This window comes from Taurulus bubalis (genome assembly GCF_910589615.1).
Source record: "Taurulus bubalis genome assembly, chromosome: 3".
Taxonomy (NCBI): Eukaryota; Metazoa; Chordata; class Actinopteri; order Perciformes; family Cottidae; genus Taurulus; species Taurulus bubalis.
In genome coordinates this window covers 19,724,088-19,745,675 of record NC_136591.1, presented here as the reverse complement: position 1 = coordinate 19,745,675, position 21,588 = coordinate 19,724,088, and the positions used below count along the sequence as shown (strand labels likewise).

The window sequence follows — 21,588 nt, the reverse complement described above, 5'->3', positions numbered from 1 at the left end:
GGGATGCTCATGTGTTGCACACATTTACTGAATATTAGCAAAGTCTGGGTCGTGAAAATGGGACATTTGTTTAAAATAATAATATGGGTTCAAGTGAATGGACCATAGTTTTGATCTTTTACACATGCAGGATTATTTTCCTTTTATCCCACACATCTCGTGCTCGTATGAGGCCTCTTTAACCGTCCTAACTTAACCGTTTAAGTTTCCTTTACCTGGTCATTAAATCTGATCAGCTTATCTAGTATAACGTCTGGCATTAAAGTAAAAAAAACTTTTATTAAAATAGTCATAATTCTTATTTTTAAACATTTGCAATGAGTTAACTATGGAGAATGGAGCCTGAAAAAGCCTAAATAAATATGCCATTAAATGCAGCACAAATATTGTACCTCAAAAATAAATGTAGGCATTAATCGATTGATAAAATGTCTCCATTTTAAATTTGATTCATTATTTACATTAATTCACATATTTATCTACACATCTATTTAATTTTCCTTTTGTTTATTTATTGTTATTGAAAGCGACATTTATTTTGTTATTTTTTAATATAACATTTTTAATTCTCTTTATGCATTATAACATGTACTTATACATAATATTAATTGTACTTACATTTTTACCCACCATTTATTTCCTCAAACCTTTTTTCTTTTCTTCATACTTTTAATACATTTCTGCTTCATTATGCAAATGAGGGTGTGTCAACTTTCCACCCATTGGTCAAACAGGGTGCACACCTTACCTTGATGAAGGCCACCCAGCTCTGGTGGCAGTAGATCAGGTAGCCGCCCAGCGCCGCGGTTAGCTGGCTCCGGTCAATGTAGTTGGAGAGCTCTGGGATTTCTCTGAGAAGCACATTCTGCAGCAGATACGAGCGTCACCGACCGAACTCCACAAACCAGAAGGCTGCAGGACGCGTCGCCTCACTCACCTTGAACGAGGCCGTGGAAGACTTTGAGGGAGCGAGGAGTTTCAGCAACAGCTTGACGGCCTCCTTCTTTTTGGGCTGAATTATGTACACGCTGTGTACGGTCCGCTTGTGCCTCTAGAAGAGATGTGGGGGAATAAAAGCATCAATTTGTGAAAAACATTTCATGTTTTGTGAGGATTGTATTTGGAAAAGAGAAACTTGTCTGTGGGTCAGCAGGCCCCACGACTGCTGCAATTTCAACCAGGGCCACTGACACACATAAAGGTGTCTCATAAAAACACTAAATGTTTATGGACATACTAAAAGGATTAATTAATTAAAAAAAAATAATGCAAATCAGTTTTGAATGATCCGCACACGGATTAGCCTCATTTCCAACCTCATGAATGTTTACACATATGTTGTTGTTTCTCCTTTAGTGCAACACAACTAGCCAATAACCGCGCCTGCATTTGTTGACATGGTACTTTGGTGGCGCGTACAAATCATAGACTGTATACAAGTAGTGGACGTAGTAGTCTTGACGTCACTCGTACGTTTGAACATCTTTTTTGAAGCCTCCAATTTGGCTTTTTGGCCGTCGCATCTTGTTTTTTTGCAACCAGTAACCAGAAGCGAGCATATCTGGACTGAGGAGTAACGTTAAGACGACGTATACAGCTCTGGTGTCGACCCGTCAATCACCTTGTAGCCCCGCCATAAAGCATCCCCTGCTTTATGGTCTGTTTGACTATAAATTACCATAATTTACTAAATGAACATCATGCTGTAGTGAACTCGCCCCCTGGTGGACATTAGAGAGAATGCAGGTTTAAGACACTTCAATATTGGCTTCATTTTAAAAAAGGGACGGTGGTTGCTGCCTGGTACAAAAGTGCAGGAAATAAAAAAAGTTAACAAAAAACATTGACATTCAGTAAAAAGTGCAACTTTTGGGGGCATTTTTGTTCAGGGGCCTCAGCGTCACAGCCCAGCTTAACTGTTAGCTTGTTAATCAATCACATCCAGATTGCATGGTTCACCACAAACATAAAACAGAAGGTAATCATAAGTCAGGTTTCCCCAGCAGTTTGCAATTACAGAATAAAACATTTCAACACGTCGCGTTTCCTTCTTGAGTGGAGGAAAGTTGATCTGGGTGAGAAAAGACAGCAGCCCGACATAACTGTGCTCATTTAAAATGTAATTTCACTAAGGCTTTTCTATTAAATAACCAAGCATGTGACGAGCAATTCATGTGACCCCCGCTCCCTTCTCCCCACACACAGGATTTACAACCACTTTGCACACTTGGTTTTGTACTTCAAAGAACAGCTCAGGCTGCAGCTCTTTGAATCTATAAAATTAAATGTTGCATAACTTAATGCTGCAAGAAGGAGCTCAATCACAAGGTGAGGTGCGTCACAGTGCAGAGAGGACCTCCTCCAAGTGCCGTTCATGCATAATTCATACAGAGCCAACTGCAGAAACGCCAAGCTACCGTTTCACAGAAGCTCCGTGTGAACATGTGCAATACTTTCAATATGTCAAGGTTAGATTAAAAAAAACAATACTGTTCTTCGACTTTTCTGCAGCAGATAGGAATGCTCTCTTCAGGGTGGGACCGAACTCAGTTCTGCGGTCGAGTTGGACTTTCTCTGCCCACAGGAAATAACTGATCAAATGCTGAACTAGATCCAGCACTGATCCGACAAAACGCCGATCTCTCAGTCAGGAGGCCGCTTGTTTGTTTCCCACACAAAACGAGAAGCTAACGTTGACATAACTTGTGTACTTTCGGGAGTTATTTGAACCCGAACAAAGGATACCTGAACCTAACTTACTAAAGTGGTTTCCCCTGAAGACAGAAGTGTATTTTGAAAAGACTTGGTGCATGTTATGAGTGTAAAGTGACACGCGTTGCCTTCAGAGGAAAACGGAGTAACTTTTAAGATTTCATACAAATCGTTGTTTGAGGCTACGTTGATGTTTTACGGGTACCTGGGACAGGAATAGATATTTTGAAAAGGAAGTGATGTGCAATTGTTATGGCCGACAGAACCCTCAATTACTTAGGATTATCATTTAGATCGTTGTGGGGCTTTGCAAGTTCAATAAAAAAAAAAAAAAAAAAAAAAAAAAAAAAGTCATTATTGAGTTTGTAACCATGGATGAATAAAACAATTAACAAAAAGATAATCATAATGTACATTTGATTAAATACAGGTAATTAAAAAATACCAACCTATTGGAAACTAAAGTGCTCTAAATGTATGTGTTCAATTCTTACGGAAAAAATACAGAAAATTACACAATATTCCGCTTTCTAAAGACAATTCCATTTTTAAATCAAATTCCATAAGCAGTCTGTTATTTAACCTCGGACAGACACTGAGACGCACACAAACAATCTCCTCATCTCCTGGTGGGGACATCAAAATACTTTGTTATGCCTCAGTGGGGAGAGAACAGACAATTATTGCTGAGTATTTAAAGTAACATCCTGAACACAAACACAAGCTTCAGGCTCATGAGAGACAAGAGAGAGACAATGTGCGCTTGAAAAATCCAGCAATTTACATCCATGTTTACTCTTCTACCCCATCTTGGCCCCTGCAGCTGTACTCGATTATATGGGAAAAGTGTGAAACCATTGGAAGGAGTGTGTAGTACCACATCATGTGCATCCTCGTGTGTGCACAAGATAACAAGGACCCACTCATGGGGGGGGGGGGGAAATAAATAAAATGCTTCATACCTTCAAATCCTATCTGACAGTGGTGCTGTGAAATATTGGCTTGTCGTGGATACAATGCTACTATGGATTGTCTCATTGTTAACGCTGAAAATGTCAGCACATATACTTTACAAGTGTACATTTAGTTTGTGTCACACAATACCTCCAGCAGGAGCAGTGTCTCGGCGACCACCCTGGTCGTAGGGAGCGAGGCGTGCCTCAGATCGGCCACCACGGACCCCAAACTCTCCTTCGCCTGCTTCTTACTGTGGAGAGAGAACACACCCATCCATCAGTCTCTCACACACACACACACACACACACACACACACACACACACACACACACACACACACACACACACACACACACACACACACACACACACACACACACACACACACACACACACACACACACACACACACACACACACACACACACACACACACACGACTCCACGTACTTGTGCAGACAAAGAAAGTAATTTATGAAGTCCACCACTTCTGCTTTGCTGAGTTCTGAGGAGAGTTTGGCTTGTTTGTCTACCGGGAACACTATCAGAGGGCAGCCATGTTGATCAAAAGCACCTGGACAAGATTACACAAGTTATTAATAATAAAAACATTTAAAACAAATTCAAGTCCATTTTGCCTATATAACTTGAAATATGCATCGCTCTAAAGTGCTTCATTATAAACCTAATCACTGTGTGCATGCAAAACATATTTATTCTAAAAAGTGGAGGATTAAATATACCAGGGAATAACACGGCTGCAGAGTTAAGCACGTGATCCGCGGGCAGCGGCGGCGAGGAGACGCGCTCCTGCACCGACTCGTGGAAGTCTAGAAAAAAAGAGAAAAGATTTGTGTGGAAAATTATATATATATATATATATATATATATATATATATATATATATATATATATATATATATTTTTTAAACTGCCCCAAGAATGTTTCTTTCTTCCGCAACGCGACCACTGGAGGGAAGCCGAGGGCCGGCAGGAGGAAAATACATATAAAAAAAAGTTGAGCAGCAACTCTGTGAAGTGATGAAGACTAAAAACACGCTATTATAATTATATTTATGATTATTATTAGTGGGAATACACGAGGTGTCACTGTGGACGCGCCAGGTGTCGCGTGCACACGTCACGTCTCTCCTACCTGTTGCGTGTCGGCTCATCTTTCCCTCACTCGCGGCTCACGGACGCGACCGTCTTCGGGTTTTATTAAGGGGGGGAATCCAAACTTTACCCTTTATGACCCTGATGCGCCAGACAGAGAGGAAGAGGGGAAAAGGAAGAGGTGGCCCAACACTGAGCAGAACTACCGCGGTTGCTCGCTACTGCTCTCCGCCATGTTGACACCGACGGCTGGCTGAGCTGAACCCCGCAGCCGGGATGCTGCTCGGCTCGTTTATATCAGAAAGAGGGCGGAGGAAGAGGAGGAGGAGGAGGAGGAGGGACAGAAACACCCCCTTTTTCATATAATTCTTTATTCAACAATTGCACATGTTAAATGTCTTAAATTGTCAATAAGAAACGGCAAAATACATTTAAACTAACATGCCAGAAAATAATAATAATAAATTAGACAGCAAAAGAATCAAATTAAAATTAAAAAGAGGACAATAAGGCACAAATATATATATAAGCAATGCTTATATTATGCAATGCTTATAAGCTTTTTGTTGGAAGAGCCTTTAATAAGAGTTTTCAAACTCTTTGTAAAAACACAAAAATGGGTCTTAAACTTACATTTATGAATATAGATTTTGGCCAAAATAATGAATACATTTAGTATATATGTCCTTTCCTCAAATGTTCTGTCATAGCTAAAGAATCCAAATATAACATGTTCACAATATAATGCGAAATCTTTCTACAAAATGTTGATACATTTTCCCGTCGTAGACGTCCACGAAAGGTGCTCAGTTGCATTATGGAAAGTAGGATTCAGTATTTCGAGAGTTTGCACCATACTAGGGACTAAAATTCAGGATATCTCTTCTTTTAAAATCTGTCTCTCACAAGAACTCCAACCTTATGGGTTCTACACCTTCAAACAGTCCTTTGTTCAGTTAATATTCTCATAAAGAAATACAATAAGTGCCTTAAATTACTCGATTATATGACAAAACTATGGTTCTGACAAAGAAATAAAGACAAAGAAATAGTTCATGCGTCTGGTCTGAGGGCCTGTGGCTGTAGGGCTCTCAGCAGCAGCTCAGGTCACCTTGTGGAGCATTTCTTGTGCAGCAGCAGCCGAGCCTTCCTGTTTCTGTTGATGCACCAAACTGGTCTGACTGCATGGAATATCGTTCCCACACATAACTTTGTTTCATTGAAGTCAGTGATTACAACTTTGTAAGATCTCAGCATCAGCATCAAATTGTGCTGAATTATTTCTGTTCTCGGGGCTCATTTCTGTGCAGCCCTTTATAGATTGGGCCAGTTTGTGTTATGCATACTTTCCTTTTTTTATAACTTGTTTTTTAAGTTATACCATTCTAAGTGTTTTCTGACATTGTTCTTTCAAACACAGCCTTCTTGAACAGAGGATATACGTAATCCAAATTTGTATTCCATAAATTAAGCACAGATTTAAGGCTTCAGGTAATTTAGACCAAGTGTTGAACTTTCATCGAAACACCCTGGTGTCTCATGTGAATTCTCACCTCTTCCTGCATGACATTGTTATTTCTGTTGGACACATTCTTGGCACGCTTCAGTTGCAACAAGAAGAAACTAAATGTTTCGTCCATTGTCTGTCTTTCCATATCTGGGTCGGGTTCACATGAATGAGCATTAGCAGAGGCTCACTCCCAGGGATTATGAGGGATGGAGTCTTCACAGTGTGTTTTACATGTTTAACTTGAATAACCTTATTAAAAAAGATACATTAGTGAATTTACTGACGAGTATTTTGATAGTTGTGACTTGGTTATTTTGCTTGATCTGTGTTCCGACACTGTTCCCAATTATGTGGAGACTGTCAAGGGATTAATTTATTCATGTAGACTAAACCCAATAAACCTTTTAGACACTTTATAAATCAGGACCTCAAGTTTGGATAAGAATGTAGGAGCCACCTTAAAGCCTTTACTTTTGTTTAATGGCATATTTGTAATCCATCAAAGTGGCTGCCACGCAGACAATCTGGAGCATTTGGGGGCCCTGGAGATTTTGTCTCCTGTATTTTCAGCTTTACATTATTCTGCCCTGTTAAACTATTCTTTGTGAAGGGTTTTGTGATGACCCAGGTGAAGGCCACAAGCGGAAATGCGTTGGTCTAACAATAAAGCTGCCGGAGTTACCTACAGCAGACACTGTAAGTCAAAATGTATTTAAACTGTGACATACATACATACTATCTCACAATTGTGACTAAATATTTCATAATAAACATATTTGACTTAAAAAGTCAAGTAATTTAGATATTTGTTTTATTTGATCTAATAATTTAAGTCATATATCTACTACTTAATTTGATCATTTTGACATACCATCTCATATGTGTGACTAAGTATCTCATAATTTACTCTTTTAATTGTATTTTTTAAATGTATAAAATGCCGACTTTCTACGCATTCACATTCGTGGCGGAAACGGGACTCCAAACATTGCACTCATCAACACCTTTTATTTTGTAGGCCAGAACCGGAAGTTAATGTCCCCATGCGCTAACGTCCGTTTACGTCGCGGCTGACGCAATGTGACGCAGTACGTTACGTTATACATTTTCATAGCATCGTTGCTGCCGGCCGACACACATTCACACACACGTTATCGTGACGTAAACAAACCGTTGCTTTTAATCGTTTAACTCCTTTTAATATGATTAAAACATTTCTAACATAATAATTCATTAGTAATTACACAAGTCGTCGCCGTTATTAGCGCCGTTAACGCCTCAACGGTAACGCCGTTACACGCAGTCACGCGTGTGGTCGTTTTTTTTAAAGAAGACATCGCTGTGGAGAGATGAACTCGCCGCTCGGGAGGAGCGGGTTGGTCGGGCTCGCGGTCGGAGCCACGGCCGGTTGCGGCTTGATCGCCCTCATCATTTACCGGGAGATCAGCAGGAGGAGGTCCCGCAGGCTGGCGCTGGAGGCCCGGCGGCCGGCTGCGGAGGAAGCGGTGCTGCTTCTGCGGGAGACGCTGGATGCTCAGGGTGGGTTGGTTTGTATCACGGCATACGTTTGTGTGCGAGAGGTGCTTTATTTTTATTTTTTTATGTTTATAGCATACCAGCATACCGATGAAACATAATCATAACCCCCCCACCACTGATTTGGGTTGTATTTAATTTTTTAATTCTCGTTTGAAATGATGCCTCGTCTATGTAGTTATTATATAATTGAATGAGATACATTAACCATCGGCCCTGCCTTTGCCTACCACACACGTGACCTTAAACTTACTATTTAGAATGCCAGAAACATATTTAGTATGTCCCATTACATAGTATGTCAGATGCAGAATGCAAAAAAAATACCAGGATGTTCTCCTATGCAAGCCTGCACGCTTTTCTGGCTACACTGACCCACAATCCCTTTGCACAGCAGATATATGAGCAAGAGGGTCAAAGTTCAAAGTGCCAAGTTATGAGGAAATAGAAGGCCCGAAGAGAGTGCACACTGCACGCACAACAGCACACACTTTGTAAGGGAGGAAGGAAAGGAGAAAGTGGAGGTGGTTCATGCAAATGTCACTGCATTATGTATTATATGTATTTGATATCTTATCTGGTCAGAAGGGGCCCGAAAGGCGTCTCAGCCTGCTGCCACCTCAACCTGATAAGTAGAGGGAAATAGACGGATGGATGTTCACGTGTTGGAGGAAGGGTTAGGGATCGGTGGACTGAAGTCCAAACCCCACACCTAACAGTTTCCGTCTCCTCCTCCAGAGGTGGAGGCCCAGCAGGAGGCCCTGGCCGCGGTGAAGGCAGTGGTGCAGGGCCTGTCCCCAGAGCAGCAGCTGGATCTCAGGAACCAGCTGGACCAGGTGCTGACCTGCGTGGCCTCGCTGCGCTCCGAGGTGGCCGAGCTGAGGGGCGGCCTGCAGGATATCGCTGTGCAGATCATCCAGGATGTCAAGTGAGCCACGGCCGTGAAATGTGCAACGTCTGTTTGATACCGAAGACATCAGGTGTCTCAAATTGGGGAAATAAACAAATAAAAAAAACACCTTTGTGGAAACAAAGTTATTAAGGAAAAAACCACAAAATGTCAATATTATGATTTGAGAAGAGAGGTCTTGAAAAAGATTGTTAAAAAGATGACAGAGTACTGTATTCTGTGCCTGTCAATTTCTCCAAATAAAAAAAAAAACTTAAAAAAGATGTCAGAGAGAGTTGTTGCTAACTAATGACCTACAGGTACACTAATACATGCTTCTGCATCTTAACCAGCTCATTATACATGTATATGTCTCCGCATCACCTCATCAATAACTAGAAGATCATTTATTGTTGGTCTCCGTTGTAATTTGACATGGTTATATCACACATATGGTCATAAATAATCAAAAGATAAACACAAGTCTGATAGAAGATCCTGTGATGTCGGGTTTGCTGGTGTCGTTTGACTGACGTGAACGTATGTCCCTCCTCCTTCACATCCAGGAAGGGAGTGGAAGACACTCAGCGGGTGCGGCGGCGTCGGCCTCACAGGGAGCGCACAGACTCCACCGGCTCCAGCTCGATCTACTTCACTGCCAGCCAGGGCGCGGCCAGCACGTACGAGACCAGCGAAGGAGGGTATGTGTCGTGGGTTGGGGTTTGTCTAAAAGCAGCAAGCGCTCTAATTCATTGTTTGTGATTTGGCGTTGTGTTTATGTTGCATTCCTGGTGGCTCCATCTCAAATACTACATAATTTATCCGATTGATTTAAAAAAAAATGTATTGCTACATCTGACATGAAGGTTGATAATTTGCCTCCTTGATACCCGTAAAGAGGCCTGGAGTAATGGCCTGAGAGTCATGTAGGAATCAAACACTGTGCAGTACCAAGTCAGGGTGATATCTAGGTTTTTTATTTTTTAACGGCTTCTTAACAAGCTTCATTAGCTAATTCCTGTTAATCTCCAAAAGCATTACAGACGGCTGATTAAAGACTGCCAAGTGTGGCTCACACTAAGTGACTTTCAGGTTTAGACACATAGTCCGACCCCAGCTTAGCTTCTACCGGGGGAATAAACCACAATAATAGCTGCCGACAGTCGGTCCTGTGGATTATCCAGAGAAGTGACGCCAGCTCCGGAACGTGAAGCTGCTGTTTGATTTTGTAAATGTAATTATTCAACGCTGTGTGAGCACCACACACTACATTTCATTCATTGACGGATACAGATGCTGCAGCAGAATGTGTAATTAGCCACAAACTAACTGGCGCACGGCGACGGATGCATCCTTACTGATCATTTAAATCCCCAAAATAAATAAATAACTTCATCCTCGTCCCAGGTACTCGACGGCCTACGCGGAGTCAGACTACACCGATCGTGATACGGACCGAGAGGAGGGGGAGCCGGAGCCCGAACAGGAGTCAGAGGAAGAGGAGGACATGAGCTGTGCCACGGTCCTCACCCTGCGCGAGGAAGAAGTGGAGGAGAGAGGTCTGCTGGAGGAGGATGATGAGGAAGAGGAGGAGGAGGAGGAGGAGATGGGGAGGCTGCAGCTGGTGACGGACGTCCCCAGTGGGGAGTTGTCTCTCCTCCTGGCTCAGAGTGACGTCCTCCACACTGGAGACGCATGTTTAAAGGCCAATGGCTTCCGCCTGCTGCTGGACAACCGAGCCGAGGTCAGGGCCCTGGAAACCATCCATCATAATACAATCATTTAAAAACAAAATATATAAAATACAACCCCTTGAAGTTCAGATTTAGTTGACCGAGTAAAGACCCCAAACAGTTGCTGGTTACGATGACGCTGACTGGTGTTTTTACTGGTTCTGTGTACACAGTACGGAGACAGCAGGGACTTCCTCTGGCGACTGGCTCGGGCTTACAGTGATATGTACAAGTGCACTGAGGACAAACAAGAGAAGAAGACCTACGCACAACAAGGTGATGGACACACACACACACATCAAAATGAAGAAATTAAGACTCAAACAGACAATTCAATCTGAAAAAGGTAGAATGAACCAGTCCAATAACTTTTTATTAATTACAAAAAAACATTTTCTTTAATATGAAAATAATATTATATTATATAATGCCACCAAAACCAGCACACATTTGCTTCCCTCCACTTCTTTAAAACCAATTATCTATGACTGTTTCCCGTTTGTTGCCATGGACACTTACGCAAGTTTAGACTGAAGGCTGCATATCACATTACAGTGTACAACGTAGAAGCGAAAGTATCCATGTCACCTCCTTTCAAACCCCAGTGTCCACTCAGGTTGTGGGGTGAAAAAAACGCTGTAAAGCACCCTGAGGCGTTCAAGGAAGCTGGGCGTTTGTAAATGCACAGCACAAACCGAACAAGGCTGACTGTGTCTTAGCGTATCGTGGTCAATTTGTGCAAATGGACAATACATTTTTTTGTCACTGATCTGTGTGAGCTGGCGTTGCAGGTCGAGAGGAGGCAGAGTCGGCCCTGAAGAAGAACGGCCTCAATGCCGAGTGTCACAAATGGTCAGCGAGCGTTCTGGATTTCAACCACATGCTGATTGTTGCTGCCAACCATTTGTATTTTTGTGTCAACGATTCTGCTCTGCGTGTCTTTGGCTCCAGGTTTGCCGTGCTGACCGGACTGACCTCCAAGCACGAGAGCATGCATGGCAAACTGAAGGGCAGCCACATAGTGAAGGTAACACGTAGTGACGGTAACCACATAGTGATCGTAGCAGTACCTCAAGTGGTCGTCCTGAAACCGCAAGGTACACTGTTCAATCCCCGGTCTCCCCATAGTTTGCATGTTGAAGTGTCCTTGAGCCAGACACTGAACCCACAGTTGCTCCCCGGGTGCTTCTCAGCAGCCCACTGCTCCTACTAGGGATGGGTTAAATGCAGAAGACCTATTTCATTTATGTATGTACAAAGTATGTTATATGACAAATAAAGTTACTTACTTGCTTATGTACTTGCTTACTTAGTCACTGACTTAATTGCTTACTAGCTTACTCACTGACTTACTTGCTTCCTCACTGCATTGCTTACTTACTTGCTTCCTCACTGACTTACTTGCTTACTTACTGACTTACTTGCTTGCTTACTTACTTGCTTACACACTGACTTTACTTACATACTTACTACTAATGCACAATAAAAACGGATTACAAGCAGGCTGAGAGTAAGTTTTGTACCTTTTTTATATATATATTTTTGTCTTTCTCCCTTCAGGAGCATCTGGACCGAGCAATCGCCCTCCGAGATGACGACCCCATGTGTTTCTACCTGCTTGGCAGATGGTGCCACGAGGTGAGAGGAGCTGTATTTTACTCCTCTTGTTGACGCTGGTCTCATTAGATGCAGACGTCATCACCCAAACATCCAGATATCATCAACACTGTGAACTTGAGACGACCGCATCTGAAGTGTTTTTACCCATTTAAAGACTAGACCACGGGGGCTTTAAGGTTTTGTGTGTTTGTGTCTGTGTAGGTAGCCACTCTGGACTGGCTGGAGAAGAAGGCGGCCGCTGCCCTGTACCAGGAGCCCCCCACCGCCACGCTGCAGGACGCACTCGAGAACTTCCTCAAGGTGCCGGGTTCTGTAGCCGACTCTTAAGTTTACATGTTTAGACGTCTCCTCCATATGCGGTTTGAACTCTCTTATAACCGACATCATAATTACGTCAAACAATACATAGAAACTAGTGTAACCGGTTGGACTATTTTATTGTCTTTTATACAATACCTGTTTGTTTTTTTAAAGTATTTTAATGCAACAATTTAATTTGGCTGCAAAATATTTACTCAAATGTAGACTTTTTAAGGCCTCCGGTTTCTAGAGCATCTTGAAAGCAAATGGACTCATATATAAATAGTGCTTTTAGCAGTGAACTTGCATCTGAAGATGTCTAACGCGACAACATTTCTTAGTATTTGTCCCGTGTGCCGTATGTATTCCAGGCAGAGGAACTCGGTCCAGGTTTCTCCAGGACGGTGAGGCTTAACATCGCACAGGTAAACGACCTCTGATCCCTCCGTCTTGTTCAACGGGACTTAACCTTTCAGTAATAGAGTGCTGCAGGGAAGACGTTTTTTTTTGTGTTGGAAAAGTTCAATCTTCACATCTTGGACCTACAAGCAAGAAAAAAAACAAAGGATTTCAAATGATGTCACATGCCAGGTGTTTTTTTTTTTATTCATGTTGTTTGACTTCTAGTGTCACAAGGAGCTGGGAAACATCTCTGAGGCCACAAACTGGACTGAGCTGGCTCTGAAGACGCCCACAAACTCTGACGACGTAAGAGCAACATGATGATCTCTGTTCATAGACATTTATTTATATATATATATATATATATATATATATATATATATATATATATATATCAGACATATATATATCAGACATAGGTATTTAGTTGTGTAGGTTTCTGTCAGAATGTTTCAGAATAGTTTTTTCATTGTTGCTTTTTCTTAATTTCCAAGAATGAACTGGCTAAACTGGAGGCTCAACTTCTGAAAACCTGAAGAAAAAACTAATTCCACAGAGATCCAGCAGATGGCGCCGCTCAGCCGATGACCACCGATTGGCTAGTCAGGCCGCCAATCAGTGGTCACCCAATCAGATCTCATTTTATTTCCCCTTCATTGGTGGATACTTTTGTCACACTGTCACTGTGAAATATGGAGTTTATTGATGTATATTTATTTCCTTTAATAATTGCAAAAATATCGCTAAAAGTAATATAATAATATCGTGATGTTTTATGGTATCTTTATTGTTTCACTGTTTGTTTGAAAACAAATTACTTCATGAATGTAGATGTAGTGACACTAGTATTTTGATCTGAATATATACTACATGATCTGTTTAAGTGATTTAGGTTGGAGCTTAATTGGAAATATAATTTTTCTATATACAATTGGCTTAATTGGAAATATATGTATATAATTGGCTGAAATGGAATCACTTAAATATATCAAGTAGTTTAAAGCAACTGCACTGGACCACATTCTTTGGTTTCGTGATATTGTGTTACTTTGTGTTGAGTTTTTTACTGCCTTTGAGCTTTCTGAATGTTTTTACATTCAATGTTTTCTTTAGTGAAAGTGAAGCTGCAGGTTGTTACTTTGATCTAATTGATTTCTAATGTATTATTGTTGATGTTTCAACTAATTGTGATCATACAATGAAAAGTTAATATGCACTCAAATTATACATGAATAAAAATATCTTTTTTAATCTTTTGTATTCATGTCTCGTGTGTTTTAACAACCAGACTCTACAATGACGATGCGAACAAATGAGACGATTTAATGGTAAAACACACACACACATACATACACACGGTTCTGGTAAAGACGAACACAAAAAAGGCACAAACCAGTAGTGATGAAGCTGGAAAAGAGGTGAAATGACTAAGTAAAGTAACAGCATTCAACAGAAACGCCACGAAGACCAAGCTAACGGAAGGAAAAAGATCTCACAAACTATTTCACATAGTTTTTACAAAGATATTTTTGTTTTGACCACTCGGACAAAAACTCAAGGTGCATTGCCTCTACCGAAGAAATAAAAAAAGAACGTATTTCTAATTATGACTTAGTATCTCATCTATGTAATTATTGAGATACTGATCTCGTGCTTATGAGATTCTACGTCAGAACTGCACGTTCCATCTTGCTGCTGCAGCTCAACAGATCTGCAGCCTGGAGCTTCTTATCCTCAATCTGCAACCTTTGGTCTGTGGATTAGCCCTCAGTCCATTGTTCTGTGTGAAGGGCACACTCCGGGAATCAGTCAGCGGGTGTAACATTTACCACCCTGCTTTCTGCCTCTCCGCCAGCTCAGTCCTTGGCGTCGCCCACTCCATCGGCGTTAATGGCAAACATGGCTTCAGACTCCGGCAGGCAGGGCGAGTCGTAGATTTTACAGATCCTCGTCTCTCCTCGGCCTTTCCTCAGATATAGACTGCAAAAAAAGAGAGCCCGTTTTCAAAAAGTGCCACAACTCGTGATGAAAAATGCCTTTTTAGATCACATCCCAGGTCATACTGTGCAGCTATTTAACAATAAATGCCAAATAAATGATAAAGTATCTAATTCTTCATACTTTTACATTTAAATCCTTTTCTTCCTGTCAAACAAAAGATGACGTGTGCTTGTGTACGCTACTGATGATCGATTTCAACCATTGATATCGTGACGGTCATCCGTCAATCAGAAGGAGGAACAGTGGAGCGCAACACTGTAAGCCCGCCCACTTTTTAGAGGACCAATCAAATCATTACATATTCAGTGTCACTAGGAATACGTAACAGTACAGAAGCTAAAAACTGATCCAACTTTCGTGTACGAGGGATTCCGTAAGTCTTGCTGCATTGAACAATGTTCTTAAATTTTTAATTTTCTCGGAAAGAACACACACAATTTCCGAGCAGTTCAGAGCTGCCGAAGGAGCGTTTTGGAGTTGGGGAAACCCTGTATAAATAATTTGGTAATTATGTTGACGTCATCCCGTTTTAAATTATAGTTTGATATAATTCTAAATGTGTTCATGCAAATCATCACCAAAAAAATAAACACTTAAATCACTTTAACCACCTCAAATGTGCAATATAAATACATTTTATTCTGGTTGTATACATAATATTGTTATTGTGCATTCTTTTTGTTACTGTTTATTTGTATTACTTGTTTTTTTATTTACTATGTCTCGTGTAAACTCACCGTGTGGTGGAGGCGTGAGCCATAATGTTGCCTCCGATCGGTTTCTTGGGATCCGCAGAAAACATGGCTGCCCCGTCTACCTGCGCCACCACCTGGTTGGAAATCACCACGGCAACGCCAAACTGCAATAGGATTGAGGCAGAGAAAAAAGAAAAACACTGATACCGATGCCTTGATTTGAGGTTAAAATGCGTAGCTTAATCTGGAAATCCCCTTTATTTGGGCGTTGACTACAGCGCAACACACCAAGTGACAAAGTGAGGAATACCACAACACTTTTTGTCTGTCCTAAAACATTAGGAGCGAGTGACATCACCACACAACCAGCACGGCATCTACACCGGCACACGGTCCAGCTGCCCACCTCGTCTGCCAGCCGGAGCAGCATGCGGAGGAAGCGCCCCAGGTGACCCTGTCGGGCCGACAGCTCACCTCGACCCGAGTAGTCCGTTCTGTAGAGAGCGGTGGAGCTGTCCACTATCAGCAGGGCATACCTGACACACAGGTAGAGAGAGACGCAGAGAGAGAGAGAGAGAGAGAGAGAGAGAGACGCAGAGAGAGAGACACAGAGAGAGAGACACAGAGAGAGAGAGAGAGAAACTGTTAGCTGCAGGGATACACACTGTCTGTTTGTCTGTCTGTCAATAATATTTCATAAAAACTAAATGAAGAAATAATAAATTAAACAAATGAACACTACTTCCTGAAAACTGTACTTATTCAGATGTGGAATTTCAAAATAAAAGCTATCTAAAGTGCTGCATCATAGCTGTAGAGTGTCTTAGTTCCATATAATATTATTTCAGAGAAAAACATGTTGAGCCATTACTCATGAGCTGTAATACCCTTCCCGACATGAACCGTTTATACCCAATGGACATTTTGATTCAGTACAACTGCACAATGTATACATCCTCTCACACAGACACAACTGCATTTCAAGCAGCAGTTGACTGTCGGTACAAACATTCGGTGCCGACTGACCTGGACTCGGCCATCATGGCGGAGGCTTGGTACAGCAGCTGGGTCTGGTGGTCCGTGTTGAAGGCTCGGGCGTAGGCCACGTTATCCAGAACGTCGCTGCCGACCAGCCCGTACCTGGAAACACGGAGACGTCACGAGGGATTCTACACCAACAATTCCTCTGGTTTTACATTTCTAAATGCACACAGGCAGGATGACGCAGAAAATATATATATATTGCAGAACGTCCCCATAAAAATAAAAACATTTCCGGGAAGTCCCAAAAAAAAAATGTGGCAGGATTTCACCTGAATAATATATTTCCAAGGATGTCCTAAAAAGACACGTGTACCAAATCAGAATGTGCCCCGACTTCGAAACAACCGTTGAATCTTCCAGAGAGGAAAAGTGCCGACTCACCTCTCAGCCACAGCGAGGAGTCTCTCCGGTCTGAAGGTTCCCTCTGTGTCGATGTACATGGCTTTACCTTCTCCACCCCCCTGATCAATGGGCAGCTGTGGACAGAAAGGACAAAACCATCGAGGGAAGTCCATTTAAAATCTACAGCACTCATTGGTAACCACAACCAATACGAGTGTGTCACATTATTCTGCATATCATATTTCACTTATACTACACTGAGGCTGTCTCTCCGTCTCTCTGCAGTCATTCTGGACTCTACCTGACAGGTGACAGCGAGGGTGTGGCACAGCTGGGTCTTTCCCGTCCGAAACTCCCCAAACATCTCCGTGATGGAGCCGGTCTCGATCCCACCTGCAGGGGAAACAAAGAAGACGAAAATAAAACTTTAGCGTTTTTCTACCATCTTTAGTAATCGAGTTCACGTGGCCGTTCACGTGGTTTTACGGACCCTGCAGGAGTTTGTCGAGCTCCTTGGAGCCCGTTGAGATCTGGATGATCTCGGCTCTCCTCTGGTGGAACTCAGTAGCTGTGGTGAAACCCATCGGCACAAGTTTGGCAGCTTCAGCCTTAGAGGGAAGGAGAAGAAAAATAAATTTTACATTTCATTTAGCTGACGCTTTTATGCAAAGCGACATACAATAAGTGCATTCAACCATGAGTACAAACTCAGAACAACAAGAATCAGGAAAGTACAATTTCTTCAAAAAAGCCGAACTACAAAGTACTACTAAGATGCTTCTTTATTCAAGGTATAGTCAAAAAAGATGTGTTTTTAGTTTGCGGCGAAAGATGTAGAGACTTTCTGCTGTCCTGAAGTCAATGGGGAGCTCATTCCACCATTGAGGAGCCAGAACAGCAAACATTAAAAAATATGGAACATTTTATGTGCCAAACAAAAACCTCACAAAGCATTATAAGATAAACTGGTCTGGCTGAAATCTCTGCTCATAACAGTAAATATCAGCACAGAAATACAATTCCAGTCTTGCTTTTTTTTACGATTTGCTTTCAACAGTGGTGTCTTCCTCGGTCCTCTTCCATGAAGATTCCTCAGAGACACCGAAAGAAGACTGCGGTTTCCTTACCAGAACTTTGTCGGCCTTGGCCTCGCTGATGCCTTTGATGTTGAGCAGCTCCTTCTTGGGTGCGTAGGCCACGGCCTCGATGGTGTGGAAGCCTGCTTCCCCCAGCTTCTTGATGTCGCTGGCACTGACCCCACATTGCTGAAACATGTGGAGACATTGGAACAAGAGACAGCCCGGCATGAATCCGCCTGAGAACAGTCCCGCGTGTAGCCTTTTCAAACTTGGAACCGCTCTGCTTCATCTCTCTGCTAAAAGGGACAGCTCACTCCAAAACACACATTTTTCCTCTTACCTGTAGCGCTATTTATTAATCTAAATTGTTTTAGTGTGGGGGAAACGTTTTGGAGATGTATGCCTAAAATAAAAAACATGAAACTACTCACAATGTGGTCTGAGGACTATCTTGAGTAATGGGGTCATGGTTTCTGAAAAAAATCATTGTTTCTGAGTTTTCCGGTCGGATTTTTTGGGGCACTTTTAGCTTTAGAGGTCAACAGCCAGTCCAATTTTTGTTAGAGAAGGCCGACATCGCCACAGATAGGCAACTCGCACCAAAACAAACTAGATTGATAAACGGCACTTCAGGAAAATGTGTATTCTTTTTTATTTCTGGGTAAACTGTCCCTTTTAAGGCTCTTGAGCTAAACAAAAACATAGTGTAAATGTTTATATAAATGTTCTCCAATGGCTTTATTCAAACATACGAGCATCATGAAGGTACAATATTTAGCACCTGGTTCTAGAGAGGCTGCAAAGCGACAGCATGAGCTGGAATAAAGTAGTGAAGGAAGATTGTTGAAACCACTTAGAGACTGACATGTAGGACGACACAGCAATACGTTTACATAACTAGGTGCATGTCACAGCTTTAGAGTTGTATTACAAATGAATTGTGAAGACTTGTCAGCCCAGGAAACTTTCCACAACGGGCAACCTTTCTCCCCCAAAACAGGCAGAACGTGATTACAGTTGTACGAAGTGCAGCAGGACGCAGGATACAGACCTCCAATCTGCTCAGAGGCTGTGGCCCGAAGCTTTCTTCCTCCTCGGCCTCTGTCTCCACCCTGGCCTCGCTCCTCATGGCCATGGTCTGCGTGTGAAACACCTGGTGCACAGCGAGGAAACAGGCGGGCTGAGTGAGCTCAGTGCTGGGCTTAAGCACCAGTTTTTACCTAGTTACGGGTCATATTACACCTTTACCAGGCTCATATTACAATCTAATCACCCAATAACAACACAATATACACAACATGTGCCGGTAACTCAACAGACCCGGTGAAAACAACACACAACCGGTGTAGTTTGTGTTGTGAAATAAGAAGAAGAAAAAATTAAGTGTCGGTGGAGTTTTTAGCCCCGTTAGCTTTTTAGCTTCATCGCTGTTCTCGCGTCAGTTCGCTGCTTTTCAGCGTCGTTAAACCCGCCGAAGTCCGTCGATAAGCGGACAACTTCAATACGTCGCGTGTGTCTCACCTGTGATTTCTAATTATGTCATATAAAAGTTATTTTTTCATTTGGTACAGCCGCAGGATTCAGGCTGGCCGCCGTATTTGCCTCAAACTCGACTGTAACCGAATGATCCCGCGCGACGTACAAACAAAACGTGATGACGTAAGACGTTGAGAATCAAACCAATCAAACTTCTCCGATCTATCCTTCAAAGTAAAGGTTCAAACAAGAAGTGCCAACTTTCTTTTCATCTTTTTAAAAATGATTTATTATTTTCTTCTTTATTTCTGTTTTTTTTTAACTTGTATTTGTTTATTACATTTTTTTACATTTTTAATTTTAAATAATGTAAGTACTAGACATCCTGATCCACAGTCCATACCAGTTGGTGGCATTAATGCACCAATTTGTTGTTTTCCAATAAACCTAAATGTAGAAGAAGTCCCAACCCTAAAGTCTGACCCATCACATCATAGGCGACATTATAAACTAAAAACATGGAAGTATTTATTAGTGCTTTCGTACCATATTTGATACATTTGAGACATTTATCACTCTCAATCGATAAAAAAATAAATAATTTGGAACATTTCAACTGGTTTAGTTTATTATATAAGGTGATGGTCACCAAAAACACCATCACTGTTTTTTTCCGCCAAACAACACAGCTTGGTGAAGGCCTTTTGGGTAAGTGAAAAAAATGAATAAATGACTCACCAAAAATCAGCAACCGTTAAATATTTCCAGTGAGGGTCTCCCAGATAATTATTTAAAGATGTCTTCAGACTGTTTTACACCGGTTTCGGATTTGTAAAAGTACTGTGAAAACTAAGTAATAAGTGGTTATTAAGGGTTAAATCAAATAGATATGGCAGAACGAATAAACGAGCAATTTGTTTTGGGGCCCCGGATATCCATTGTTTCAGACAGTTCATATATTGGTTCATCAGAAAGAGTGTGATTTTGCTCTTTAGTTTTGCTTGCATTCATTCAGTATATGATAACAGAAGAAATATAATTTCAGGGTCATAGTGAAAACAAATATGAACTTTTCTCAATTAACGAGAGATAAATACTTTTCCTGCTTGTAAAGGAAAGACGGATAAACTAGCTTTCATATGCACGACATTCCCAAATCCAATGGATGGAGAATGGACCTGACAGTGTCAACTTTTGAGTTGTTTACTTGTTTTATTATGAGCAGAAGGGAATACGATTTTGATCAACATTTACATCTATTTTGTTGTCTGTGATATTGTATTCTCATTTGGACACTATCACTGAGATACAGATGAACTAGTTCAGTGTCAAATATACCATTCAATAGAAGAAGAAAAAACATGAATAACAAAAAAAAATTAAAAAAATTCAAGTACATCTTGATTATCGAATGATATATATTGTATGATGGACTGAAATGGAAGGCACCCAATGCATTCACTATAATCAAGTCAAACTAATATTGCAATGAACAGAGAAAAACACTATCGGACTAGATACAGGAAGCATTAGAGGCAGATTTAAAAATAAAATAAAAAATAGCTAGCTTAGTGTTAACATAGCCCACTTTCATTTTCTTCAAGTAAACCTAAATGTAAGCAGGTAACAATCGTTAACAACTACTGATAGCCACATTCTGTAACCACCTATACTTACATTCCCCCTGTGCATCATTTACTGTGAGCTAAACTCCTTGGTGTAGTTTACTTGGAGCTAAACTCCTTGGTGTAGTTTACTTGGAGCTAAACTCCTTGGTGTATTTTACTTTGAGCTAAACTCCTTGGTATAGTTTACTGTGAGCTAAACTCCTTGGTGTATTTTACTTTGAGCTAGTGGAAAGTGTAAACTTTTTGAAGAATAAAAAACTGTGGACCATGTTTTATTGTCAGGGCTCTCAAGTTTTTAAGACAGGTAAGCGTGACATCTCCAGGGCTCTCAAGTGTCACACATTGAGCGTGACTGTGAATGCGTGACACTTCAGAGCCCTGTATTGTTCTGTCGTAAGTACGATTCAGTGAGAGAAGTGTTGGACTAACGGTAAAATTGACTAAGAGAGTACAATGGAAAGTACAATTTCAGTAATGTATGAAAGAAAAGTTCCAGTGACAGATGTTGGAAACTTCTTCTAGAGTATTTAGGGTCAAGAAGACTACTG

The 21,588-nt window shown here is 41.4% G+C and overlaps 2 protein-coding genes across 3 annotated transcripts; one reads left to right on the top strand and one right to left on the bottom strand.

Annotated features, from left to right (window-relative positions):
* Positions 1–7,621: 7,621 nt before the first annotated feature.
* Positions 7,622–13,986, top strand: rmdn3 (regulator of microtubule dynamics 3). Of its 2 annotated transcripts, none has more exons than XM_079215099.1 (12): positions 7,622–7,834; positions 8,570–8,759; positions 9,287–9,421; positions 10,128–10,464; positions 10,627–10,729; positions 11,245–11,305; positions 11,405–11,480; positions 12,014–12,091; positions 12,275–12,373; positions 12,745–12,798; positions 13,001–13,081; positions 13,270–13,986. In XM_079215099.1, exons 1-12 carry the CDS (start codon positions 7,645–7,647, stop codon positions 13,309–13,311), a joined length of 1,446 nt encoding a protein of 481 aa, XP_079071225.1. In that variant the 5' UTR covers positions 7,622–7,644; the 3' UTR covers positions 13,312–13,986. The 2 variants fall into 2 exon arrangements, with proteins under 2 accessions (XP_079071225.1, XP_079071224.1); XM_079215098.1 differs by having other exon boundaries at positions 12,715–12,798.
* A 151-nt stretch (positions 13,987–14,137) lies between these two features.
* rad51 (RAD51 recombinase) lies at positions 14,138–19,495 on the bottom strand. The gene is made up of 10 exons (XM_079215391.1): positions 19,458–19,495; positions 18,988–19,089; positions 17,985–18,122; positions 17,348–17,465; positions 17,159–17,250; positions 16,897–16,991; positions 16,498–16,611; positions 15,878–16,007; positions 15,514–15,635; positions 14,138–14,755 (listed from the first exon to the last, which is right to left on the bottom strand). Exons 2-10 carry the CDS (start codon positions 19,069–19,071, stop codon positions 14,632–14,634), a joined length of 1,017 nt encoding a protein of 338 aa, XP_079071517.1. The 5' UTR covers positions 19,072–19,089; positions 19,458–19,495; the 3' UTR covers positions 14,138–14,631.
* Between the last annotated feature and the right edge of the window lie 2,093 nt (positions 19,496–21,588).

Excerpts from the sequence above, each read along its gene's own strand:
- rmdn3 (XM_079215098.1), top strand. The coding sequence starts at position 7,645 with ATGAACTCGCCGCTCGGGAGGAGCGGGTTGGTCGGGCTCGCGGTCGGA. Across the intron at positions 8,760-9,286 it reads CAGATCATCCAGGATGTCAA|GAAGGGAGTGGAAGACACTC; the intron begins GTGAGCCACGGC and ends CTTCACATCCAG. Across the intron at positions 12,092-12,274 it reads TTGGCAGATGGTGCCACGAG|GTAGCCACTCTGGACTGGCT; the intron begins GTGAGAGGAGCT and ends GTGTCTGTGTAG.
- rad51 (XM_079215391.1), bottom strand. The coding sequence starts at position 19,071 with ATGGCCATGAGGAGCGAGGCCAGGGTGGAGACAGAGGCCGAGGAGGAA. Across the intron at positions 17,466-17,984 it reads CCAAGGCCGACAAAGTTCTG|GCTGAAGCTGCCAAACTTGT; the intron begins GTAAGGAAACCG and ends CTTCCCTCTAAG. Across the intron at positions 16,008-16,497 it reads GCCATGATGGCCGAGTCCAG|GTATGCCCTGCTGATAGTGG; the intron begins GTCAGTCGGCAC and ends CCTGTGTGTCAG.